General features: G+C 53.5%; 1 protein-coding gene across 2 annotated transcripts in view; it reads right to left on the bottom strand.

Annotated features, from left to right (window-relative positions):
• Nucleotides 1-843: 843 nt before the first annotated feature.
• The window catches only part of CSF3R (colony stimulating factor 3 receptor), a 17,955-nt gene continuing 7,525 nt past the window's right edge, over nt 844-11,273 (bottom strand). Inside the window, exons 4-18 of one of the 2 annotated variants that reach the window (XM_025387525.1) lie at nt 10,468-10,764; nt 8,596-8,719; nt 8,267-8,454; nt 7,357-7,526; nt 7,078-7,231; nt 6,906-6,979; nt 6,256-6,469; nt 4,449-4,637; nt 3,954-4,055; nt 2,872-3,018; nt 2,620-2,760; nt 2,356-2,449; nt 2,028-2,109; nt 1,421-1,627; nt 844-1,001 (exon numbers count right to left, since the gene is read on the bottom strand). In XM_025387525.1, coding sequence (XP_025243310.1) covers nt 897-1,001; nt 1,421-1,627; nt 2,028-2,109; nt 2,356-2,449; nt 2,620-2,760; nt 2,872-3,018; nt 3,954-4,055; nt 4,449-4,637; nt 6,256-6,469; nt 6,906-6,979; nt 7,078-7,231; nt 7,357-7,526; nt 8,267-8,454; nt 8,596-8,719; nt 10,468-10,764 — 2,288 coding nt within the window. In that variant the 3' untranslated portion in view covers nt 844-896. Of the gene's footprint in view, nt 1,628-2,027; nt 2,110-2,355; nt 2,450-2,619; nt 2,761-2,871; nt 3,019-3,953; nt 4,056-4,448; nt 4,638-6,255; nt 6,470-6,905; nt 6,980-7,077; nt 7,232-7,356; nt 7,527-8,266; nt 8,455-8,595; nt 8,720-10,467; nt 10,765-11,273 lie in introns of both variants that reach the window. The other variant, XM_025387516.1, reaches the window with a different exon arrangement.

Raw genomic sequence — 11,273 nt, forward strand, 5'->3', positions numbered from 1 at the left:
GCCAACTCTTTGAAATGTAATAATTAAGGAGGATAGTGCTCTCTCCCTCAGTTCCTGTGGGAGGGTAGGAGCCTAACTTCAGTTGTTGCCTAGCTCTTAGTTGCAACCTACCCCTTGTCATAAAGATAGGGGAAATAGATTTTTCCTTTGGATAAAGGCAATTAGCAGACACAGGTGGCTTCCCACTTACCAGGTAAATTTAGAGTGGGTGCCGCCAAGTCCTCTTGCTTGAGGACCAGTTATTGTTTATCTTGAGAAAATGGATACAATAAATTGTATTCACTTGGCTACATAAAAGGGTAAGATTTTTCTCTCTTTGCAGTCTCTTTAGTGGATCACCAGTGTATCACATTCTGGTTTAATGCTTATTCAATAATACTGTTTTCTTGCTTTTCTACCCTTGTGAAGAGGTTTTCTGGATTGGCAGGGGATTTTGTCTTAAATTATATTTCCCCAACAGGGGTTAGTTTTTTCCAAAGTCTCTTCACCGTGTCCCACCGCACTCTGTCACTCCCCCCATGTAACCCATGCCACTGTGTACTAAGGATCAGTTTTCAAGTCCCCACCACTAGAATGGAGCCCTCTGAGGGTGAACTGAGCTGAGTCATTTGCATAGGGCCTAGATGCTGAGAGCTAGCAGAAGGAAGGAAGAGAAAGGAAGGAAGGAAGGGAAAGGGAGGAAAGAAGGAAAAGGGAGGAAGGAAGGGAGGGGGGAAGGGAGGAAGGAAGGGGGGGGAAGGCAGGGAAGGAGGGGGGAGGGAAGGGAGGGAGGGGGGAAGGACCAACTCTGAGAAGTTTCCCCCTGACTGCTGGGCCCTGAAAAATAAATAGCAGAGACTCAGGTACACCCAAGAGTGTCTATAAACAATAACAAAAACTCCAAACCAAAAGCTAGTTTACAGTACTGAAGTTATAGGAAACAAGTACAAAAGGCCATTGGGTGGGGCCGGATGGAGCATGATCTGGTCCTTAAAGTATGAAGATTGCCTGGGAGGCCCAGCCTATGGAGACTGGCGGGAGAGGGGATGCTGGTGGCTGGAGATGGGGAGAACCTGGGCTGGGGTAGTTTTTAGTCATGGGCTTCTGGACCCTCCCCTCTCCTCCAGCTAGCTCAGGCCTTTAAGAGGCAGGCCCAAGAAGGGAACCCCAGGAAGCCCTAGAAGCTTTCCAGCCCCTCCACCCCATGGACCCGGATCCCTTGCAGGAGGGGGAAGTCGAGCAGTGGCCCAAAGACACAGTCGTCCTCCTGGCTTGGGGCTGGGGTTACCAGGGTCCCCAGGGGGCTGGCCTGGAACCAGAGGTTCTCATAGGACTTGGGGCTGGGGGTGAGGCCCGCCAAGAGGGGCTGAGTGGAGTCGCAGCGGAGATAGTGCCCTGGCCCTGGGCTTGTAGGGCTGCCCAGCAGCTGCCCGTAGAGGACCTGATTGCTGGTGCCGGACTGGGATTGGGGCTGGGCGGAAGCTGCTCTTAGGTCCCCCTGGAGCACGTAGGTCTGGACCAGAGTGGGGAGGCCACAGGTCTCTGAGCTGTCATGGGACTCCCAGGGCAGTGGCTTCTTCTCGTCCTCCTCCAGCACTGTGAGCTTGGTGATGGGTGGCATGCCCAGGCCGGGCAGCTGGAAGGCCTCCTGCACACAAGGATGTGGGGTGAGGGCACGGCTGCTTTCAGATGTCTGCCCCAGCCACCGTCCCTGTCTAGGTCCAGGCAGTTGTGGGGACATTCGTGCTGTTACTGCTGGAACACAAAGGGTTCCACTTGCAAAGCACTGGTATGTTCCTCACACATGCCTGACACATGCCATGCACCGTTCGGGCTCAGCATGGTCAGTTTTTCCATATCACAGGGGGGTGGCTGAGGCTTTGAGATGGACAGAGCTGGGATTCAAACTTGGGTCTGCTTCACTCCAAAGGGAGGGGATGTTGCCGGAAGTGACAGGAAGGCCTGAGTACTTGGCTTCAGAAGATGTCCCTTCACTGAGCCTGGGCTGACATCCCCACCTCATTTCCCTCTCCCTCCTGGATTCTCACCTCTTCCATGATAGTGGGCACCCAGGAGCCCAGGCTGCTGTGAGCTGGGTCTGGGACACTTGGCCAGAGGGGATTCTTCCTGCTGGAGAGGAGGGCAGGGGGAGGCTGGGTCAGACATACCCTCCAATCTTTCCATCCTTTGTCCCACCCATCCCACCTGAAGAGATGCAGCTGCCCTTAGTGCAGAGAGAAGAAGCTGGGGGCTGGGACTCTCAGACATGGGCCCTAAAGTTTGGGAAGGTTGGAAGGGACTTAGATGGGCCCACCTGGACCTGAGGTTCCCTGTGGGTGGGGGAGGCAGGATCTCAGGTCTCTCAAAGGGACTCACCTGGGGCTGCAGCAGAGCCAGGCAGTTCCACAGAGGCAGGAGAGCAAGAGCAGGAGGCCGAACAGGCCCAGGAGGATGTGTAGCTCGGATCCCTCTGCAATGAAGGCAGGGCCAGAAGAAGTTAGAATGCATGTGGGGAAGGCTGGGTCTCCTCCCTCCGACCAGGGGATTCAAAGTCAGTCCCCATGTACTCTCAAAATCAGCATCCTTTGGGTGGGGTACCCTTCCAATAGCCATCTCTGCCCAGTCCTTGTCTCCCCTTACCTGGGATCAAGGTCATCAGGGTGAGGACTGTACTGTTGGTGGCCCCGGCCTGGCTGGCAGCCATGAGGTGAATGTGATACAGACTGGCGGGCTCCAGGCCATGGAGGACAAAGCCACGGGAAGAGGCATTCAGGATGGTGGCTGGGAGGGGTGTACGGTCAGCATAGGCCTGGATGCTGAAGCTGCCTCCATGGCGGCTGAGCACCCCCTCCCGGGCCTTCTGGGGCTGTGGGGAACTGAGGATAGACTCACAGAATGACTGGTTTTGAGCATTGGTCCAGAAGATGGTGTAGTGGGTAAGGGGGCTCTTCCCCAGCTCAGGGGGCTCAGGCACCCACTCCAGCTGTGCCCAGGTCTTGCCAATGTGCTTTAGATGCAGCTCTGGGGCATGGCGGGGGGCTGTGGGAAGAGAGAGGTGCAGGGGCTGAAGGGAGTGGGGCAGAGCAAGAGCCCGATTGGACTTCTTGTAGCTTCTCAGGCACTGTGGGGTGGGTGAGAAAAGAGTCCAAGGGGACTCATGCCCAAGCCTCATTTTCCCAGGGATTTAATCCAGATTCCACCTACTGCTAATAAGTATCTAAGCCAGGATTTGAACCTGGCTCTGCTTGACTCTGGAGCCTCACTTTCTGATTTCTACCAGGCCTGATTTCATCTGATTTACTCTCTGATTTCTGCCACTCACTCTCCGAATTTATGCCAGGTCCTCTGTCCAATTTCTTTTGCTTTTGTTTTTGAGACAGGGTCTCGCTCTGTCACCCAGGCTGGAGTACAGTGGTGCCATCTTGGCTCACTACAGCCTTGACCTCCTGGGCTCAAGCAATCCGATCCTCCCACCTCAGCCTCTCAGGTAGCTGGGGTTACAGGCACACACCACTGCACCCAGCTAATTTTTGGTTGACTGGCTGGTTGATTTATTTATTTATTTTTCTGTAGAGACAAGGTTGCCCAGGCTGGTCTCAAACTCTTGAGCTCAGGGGATCTGCCTTCCCTGGCCTCTCAGAGTGTTAGGATTACAGGTGTGAGCCACTGCATCCGGCCCCTCTGTCCAATTTCTGTTACATATAACACCTTATTTTTGTCTGGGAAATGGATTGATTTTTGCCAGGTTTGCTCCTTGAATTGTGCCAACTCTCTACTCAATTTCTATCACAGCACCTGATTTCTGTCCAGCTGTAGGGATCCAGTGTTAAGCCAGGGGATTGGGAGAGATCCTCTCCAGGGCCGGAAGTATGGTAAGAAGGCAATGTTCCCTATACTGCTGATTGCTGGGGACCAGGCAGAGCCTTGGGAGAGAGAGGAGAGGATTCTGGAAAGGGGCCTGATGGTTGACGAACCCATTTCTTGGGAGTAGGCATAGACATGCTGGGAGGGTCCCATGGCGTCCTGGTACAAGGGAGTCACAGTGATCTCATAGAGCTGAAAGGGCCTGATGTTCTCTGTAGAAAGAAAATGAGGTAGGCATTCCTGTTAGGGGCTAACCTGTGCTAATGATCCGGAGCTAGCCTCAGACTTCTAGTCAGGGCTAACCTGGGCTCATGATTCAGGGTTAACCTCCGCAATATCTTCTTTAGATCATTTGATGAAAATTAGGGAAGAAAAGTAGAAGAGAGAGCTAGAAGGGTGGCAGGGTCAGGGCTATAGAAAAAGGATCAGGTTGGACTATAGGAGAACTTCCTGATTATGAGGATATGAAATGAGAACAGTGAAGGATCAAGAAAGGCTGGAGAATCCATGTCTCTTGGGCAGTTCAGGTTGCCCCATGCCTATTGTCAGACAAGCACTGCCTCCCTTTGTCCCTGGCCCTGCCCAACTTTCCAGGCCAGCCTTACCCTGCAGCAGAAACCCCGTGGCGCTCCCGTTCTGTTCCATCCTCCAGGTCTTGTTGCTATTGCTCGTGCTGGGGGGGCTCAGGCCCCACTCAATCACATAGCCCCGAGGCCATGGACTGGGGGGCTCCCAGCCCACCCAGAGGCTGTAAGGGTCTCGGGCCATGGCATGGAGTCTGGTCAGGGCTGGGCCTGGAGACGGTGGGAAATGGTGGAATGAAGGTGAAAAGAATGCAGGCCCTGGAGCCAGAAGCCTGGGTTCAAATCCTGGCTTTGCTACTTACAGGCTGGGTGACCTTTGGTAGGTCAGCATCTGAGCCTCAGTTTCCTCATCTGTAAAGTGGAAATGATGATAAAAGTTCCTACCTCATAGGGTCTCAGTGCAGATTAAATGACTTGATGCACAAAACAAGCCCGGCATAGTGCCTGGCACAGAGTAGTTCTTGTTAGTGATAATAGCTAACACTCTATGGTTCTTGGTATGTATCAGGCGTAGTCCTTGATATATTTTATTTTAGTTTACTTTTTACTTTACCTTACTTTATTCTTTTCTATTTTATTTTATTTTTATGTGGAGACTTGCTCTGTCACCCAAGCTGAAGTGCAGTGGCGCCATCTTGGCTCATTGCAACCTCTGCCTCCCGGGTTCAAGTGATTCTCCTGCCTCAGCCTCCCAAGTAGCTGAGATTATAGGCAACCGCCACCATGCCTGGCTAATTTTTGTGTTTTTAGTAGAGATGGGGTTTCACTATGTTGGCCAGGCTGGTCTTGACCTCCTGACCTCAGGTGATCTGCCTGCCTCAGCCTCCCAAAGTGCTGGGATTACAGGCATGAGCCACTGTACTGGATTCCTTGATATATTTTAATTCACTGAGTCCTCTAATAGTTATACCCAGGAAGTACTACTCTTGTTCCCATTTTATTAATGAGAAAACTGAGAGACACAGAGAAGTTAAGAAACTTATCTAAGATCACACAGCTAGTAAGTGGGAATATTAGCTATGATTATTGTTATTGTGATTATTCGTCCCACCTGGTGAGGACCCATGTTTAGGGAAAGCAATGGGTGGTGGCAGCTGATCTCCTGAGAATGAGCAATGAACTCATAGACCATGTTCCAGGTGGAAAAGCCTAGGGCTTTCTCTCTTGGCTTTCTTGGCAGAATGGGCTGTGTGTGTGTGTGTGAGAGAGAGAGAGAGAGAGAGCACTTAACCTGGTTCTGGCTAATGATAATAACAACAGCGGACACATGCAGAGCAGTTACTTTGTGCCAGGTACTTGTCTTAACTCATGTACACCCCACAGCACCCCTCAGTAGGCGCTGTTATCGTCGCCATCTGCTGGATGTGTAAACAGAGGCTGGGGACGGGATGTAACTTGCTCAGGTCACACTGTTAGCAAGTGATAGGACTAGATTTTTTTTTTTTTTTTTTTTTTTTTGAGATGGAGTCTCCCTCTGTTGCCCAGGCTAGAGTGCAATGGTGCAATCTCAGCTTGTTGCAACCTCCGCCTCCCAGGTTCAAGCAATTCTCCTGCCTCAGCCTCCCTAGTAGCTGGGATTACAGGTGCCTGCCACCATGCCTGGCTAATTTTTGTATTTTTAGTAGAGATGGGGGTTTCACCATGTTGGCCAGGCTGGTCTTGAACTCCTGACCTCAGATGATCTGCCCACCTCGGCCTCCCAAAGTGCTGGGATTATAGGTGTGAGCCACCACCCCCGGCTAAGGGGACTAGATTTGAACCCAGGCAGTCTAGCCTTCGAATTGATGCGCTTGACCTCTGTGTTCTTCTGGCTCCCAGCCCCCTTTACCTCTGCTCTCTGAGAAGACCACCGGGGTGGGACAGGAGGTCCCGGCTGAGTTATAGGCCACAAGGGCCACCTCCTGGGCTTCTGAAGGCAGGGGGAAGGTGCAGCTGAGCTCTGTGGTGTTGCAGAGGGGCAGGATGGCCCCAGCCTGGCCTGAGGGTCTCCAAGAAACCACATAACCTTGGATCTGTCCGCTGTCTTCCTCCAGGGGCACTGGCTGTGGGGCACAGGAGGAAAAAGAGAAGGGGATGTGCAGTTCATCTTGAGTCGAGGAGAGCCTCTAGGTGGGGTGGATGGATCGTACGAACGGAGCCTCCCCAGGCTGGGGCCAGGCTTCTCATCCCCCTCCCCTTTTCCCTCTGTCCCCTTGTGCTAGGTTCTAGGAAGGAGGGCAGGAAGAAACCAGAGGGCAGGAAGAAACAAGTCGGTGCACACAGCAGGCTCTTAACTATTCACTGAAGTACCCTGTGACCTGCGTTGTAGTCTCTCCAAAAGCTAACTCAGCTCCCTAGGCACATGCAAATTGCATGCAAATGACATATAAATGCATCCACGCCTCCCAGACCTGTTGCAGTCCTAAGCCTCGGTTTGCAGGGGCCTGTTTGGATTGGAGGAGGTGTTGAGGTGGAGGGATGGCCTTCAGAGGGAGTCACCTTCCAGAACAGCTGCACTGTCCTGGGGTCCAGCTGCCTCTGCCGCCACCATGTGTTCAGTCTGACAGCGGGGGCTGTGGATGGAACAAGAAGAGGGGGTGCCAGTTGGGGAAGGCCGTGGAGCCTGGACTGGATACTAATGGCTGCTGCCAGCCTCTCATCACCTCCTTACCCCGTTCAGTAGTTCTCAGCTCCAGGCTGGGACTCCAGTTGCTCCAGTGGCCAGGCAGAGGCCAGCGGATGCAGCGTATCTGCAGGGTGTAGGCTGTGGCTGGGAGGAGCCCACAGAGCTCATACCGAAGGGCCTCCAACGGCAGGGGGCCCACCTGGTTGGGGGTGGACATGACCCTGAGCCTTGGATCGCTGGGTCATTCTAGGGCCGGCTCAAGCCCAACTTACCCTACCCCTTGCCCCCACCACCTCAGGCTCTCCAGGTTGCCCTCTGCCTCACCAGTGCCCAGCTGGCTTCTCCACTCTGTGGCTTATGGCGCAGCTCACACTTCTGATTTATGTGCAGGGCTGGCTGCCATGGCTCCCAGCACAACTGTAGGCAGCCTGCCTGGGGAGGGGCCGCTTCAGGGCTGGGGTCCATGGTCCGCAGCATGGGGGGCTCCAGTTTCACTGCAAGGAGTGGGACTGTCAGAAAGTCTCCCTGCCCCACCCTAGAGGGCTCTGCTTTAGCTCCCTCTTGTCTCCCTGTCTGCGGTTCACCATCTGTCCACGTTGCTAATGGCCGGTTTCTGTGGTTCCTCTTTCTGTGTCTTTGTTTCTCTCTAGGTGTCTGTTATCTGCTCTTGCCCCAGGGCCTTTGCACTGATTGTTACTTCTGCTTGAAATGTTTTCCCTCCAGATATCCAGGGCTTGCTCCCTCATTTCCTTCAAGGATCTGCTCAATTGTCACCCTCTTAGTGAGGCCTTTATTGACAAACCTATTGAAATAGCCAGTGCTCCCCTTCCCCTTTCTCTCTATGCCCTTCCCCTCCTTTAATTTCTCCTTTTTGCTTATTGCCATCTGAAATTCTATCTTATTTTTTCCCCCACTGGAATCTAACATTCTGAGGGCAGGATTTTTGATGCTTTGTATCCCCAGTACCTAGGGCAGTGCCTAACACGTAGTGGGTGCTTTAGCTGAAAGCATGACTGAATGTGCCTCCTTGCCTCTGTGTCTCTTCCTGTCTCTGGGTCTGTGTCACCATTTCTCTGTCTCCAGCTGCACCTCTCTTTGTCTCCGTCCCTCTCCTCTGCCTCTGTCTCTAGGTCTTCCAGTGTCTTCTTGTCTGTTGCTGGTTCTGTGTTTCCCTCTCCCTTCCTCTCAGTGTCTGCCCATTTTGGGGACCCCCTCCCTCCCCTGCATCACCCACCGACGTCCATGGGCTCAAGGCACAGTTGTGGGGACATGCTGGTCCCCAGCGCATTCTCCGCCTGCACCCAGATGCCCATATTCTGGTACAACAGCAGGTGTCTGCGTGGGATGGAGCAGTGGCTCTGCCCGTCTTCGGGCACGCAGTCCATGATGGAATCCCCTTGGGTCTGACAGTTGCCCCGGCTCCTGCCAATAGTCCAGGCTTGGGTGCCAAGCAGAGGAAGAAAGCAAGGCTCCCTTCTCCCTCCCAGAGGCATGCCCAACATCCTACCCATGCCCCACCCCAGAATCCAAAGGGAGGGGACCAGGGTGGGGGCCCCTCCTCACTTGAAGCTCTTCAGAGTGAAGCTGGTGGGTAGGTGGGTCTCAGGTCCTGGCTCCCACTGGCAGATGAGGCTGCTGGTTGTGAGGTTCATGAGGCAGGAGAGGTTGCGGGGTACAGCTGGAGGGTCTGCATGTGGGTGGGAAGAGTGTGAGGGCTTTGGGTGGGACCACTGAGAAAGCACCCTCTGGGACTAGCTAGCCATGTTGCCTTGCCCTGGCTTGGTTCCTCTGTTGTCACCTTGTCTGCTCCCCGTCTCCAGGCAGAGTGGCTCTGGAAGGGCAGCCCTGGGGGAAGCTAAGTTGCAGGCATGCACAGGGGCAAGCCTCACAGACCCCCAGCAGCCCAGTGGTGGCCCACTTCCAAGTCCCCCAACTCCAGACCCTTTTTCAGTGACAGTGTAGTGTTTGGGTTTTCATCCTGGTCCTGCCATTCATTAGCCCTGTGATCTTGAAGTTATTTAACTGCTCTGTGCCTCAGCATCCTCATCTCTAAAATGGGGATAATGGTAAAATCCCACCCCCTAGCATTATCATGAGGGCTAAATGACTCACTCTACATGACGTGCTCAGAACAGTGCCTGACATACAGGAAATGCTACATAAGTTTTAGCAGTGGCCATTACTGATGCTTTTTTTTTTTTTTTTTTGAGACAGAGTCTCACTCTGTGGCCCAGGCTGGAGTGCAGTGGCACGATCTTGGCTCGCTTGGCTAATTTTTGTATTTTTAATAGAGACGGGGTTTTTACACGTTGGCCTGGCTGGTCTCAAACTCCTGACCTCAAATGATCCACCCACCACAGGCTCCCAAAGTGCTGGGATTACAGGTGTGAGCCACTGTGCCCGGCCCGTTACTGATTCTCAAACAAGAACCTTGGTCTTTGTTTTTTCCTTATGCCTCAACTTGGCACAAACTCCATCTTGCTCAGTTTGAAAGGAAGTTTGAAACTGGGGTGGGGGAGAAGCCCGGGACAAGCCCAGCTGGTAGAGAATGTTCTCCCTGGAGACACCCTCTGATGGCTGAGGACTTGCGCTATGTAGAGTAGTGGTCACCACACTGGCTTTAAAGCCACGCTGCCTCCATCCTTATTAATGTGTGACAAGGGCAAGTCATGTACCTTCCCTGACCCTCAGTTTCCTCATCTGCAAAGTGAGGCTACACAGTAGTACCAACTTGTACTACTGTTACCTGATACCATGCCCATAAAGTGCTTATTAGATAAGAGCTCAATAGGTAGTATTCTTTTGTTTTTTTTTTTTTTGAGACGGAGTCTCGCTGTGTCTCCCAGGCTGGAGTGCAGTGGCGTGATCTCGGCTCACTGCAAGCTCCGCCTCCCGGGTTCACGCCATTCTCCCGCCTCAGCCTCCCAAGTAGCTGAAACTACAGGCGCCCGCCACCACGCCCGGCTAGTTTTTTGTATTTTTAGTAGAGACGGGGTTTCACCATGTTAGCCAGGATAGTCTCGATCTCCTGACCTCGTGATCCACCCGCCTCGGCCTCCCAAAGTGTTCTTTTGTTTTTTTGAGACCAATTTTCGCTTTTGTTGCCCAGGCTGGAGTGCAGTGGCGTGATCTCGGCTCATTGCAACCTCCGCTTCCTGGGTTCGAGCAATTCTCCTGCCTCAGCCTCCCGAGTAGCTGGGATTACAGGCGCCCGCCACCACGCCCAGCTAATTTTTTGTATTTTTAGTGGAGACAGGGTTTCGCCATGTTGGCCAGGCTGGTCACGAACTCCTGACCTCAGGTGATCCGCCCGCCTTGGCCTTCCAAATTGCTGGGATTACAGGCGTGAGCCACCGCGCCCGGCCGGTAATATTCTTATTAGTATTGGCAGGAGGGTGTTGGAGGCAGAGTAGTTGAATGGCTGGAGGGACTTACAGCCTGCGCGCAGCTCAACCTGGTCCAGGATCTGCAGGCTGTTGCCCCAGTTCAGGCAGCAGGAGAGAAAGGCCCGAGTGTGGTTGAGGTGGGGCAGGGTGATGGTAGATTGCTGGCTCCCATCAGACAGACGCTGCTGCCTGCCCCCGGGCTGAAGCTCTGCTCCCAGTCTCCACAGAATCTGTGGCTCCAGGTCCAGATGGCTGCAGTTCTGCTTGATGATGCAGGAGGCTGTGATGGGATCCCCCAGGTGGACGATGGGGGCTGAGACACTGATGTGCCCGCACTCCTCCAGACCTGGGGTGGAAGAGAATGGGCCAGGAACGACTCCTCTGCCTAGCAGAGCTGGGCTATAATCTAGGCCTTTGTACTCCTAGACTCAGGGCCCTCACCTTCCTTTCTCACCCTTCAAGACATGGGGGCTGGAAATAGAAGGATGTGAACGGAGACTTCGAGAGGCTACGGAGGTAAGACAGAGATAGTGGCCGGGCGCGGTGGCTCAAGCCTGTAATCCCAGCACTTTGGGAGGCCGAGACGGGCGGATCACGAGGTCAGGAGATCAAGACCATCCTGGCTAACAGGGTGAAACCCCGTCTCTACTTAAAAAATACAAAAAACTAGCCGGGTGAGGTGGCGGGCGCCTGTAGTCCCAGCTACTCGGGAGGCTGAGGCAGGAGAATGGCGTAAACCCAGGAGGCGGAGCTTGCAGTGAGCTGAGATCCGGCCACTGCACTCCAGCCTGGGCGACAGAGCGAGACTCCGCCACAAAAAAAAAAAAAAAAAAAAAAAAAAAAAAAAAAAAGAAA

The sequence above is a fragment of the Theropithecus gelada genome, chromosome 1, assembly GCF_003255815.1.
Source record: "Theropithecus gelada isolate Dixy chromosome 1, Tgel_1.0, whole genome shotgun sequence".
NCBI classification, from domain to species: Eukaryota; Metazoa; Chordata; class Mammalia; order Primates; family Cercopithecidae; genus Theropithecus; species Theropithecus gelada.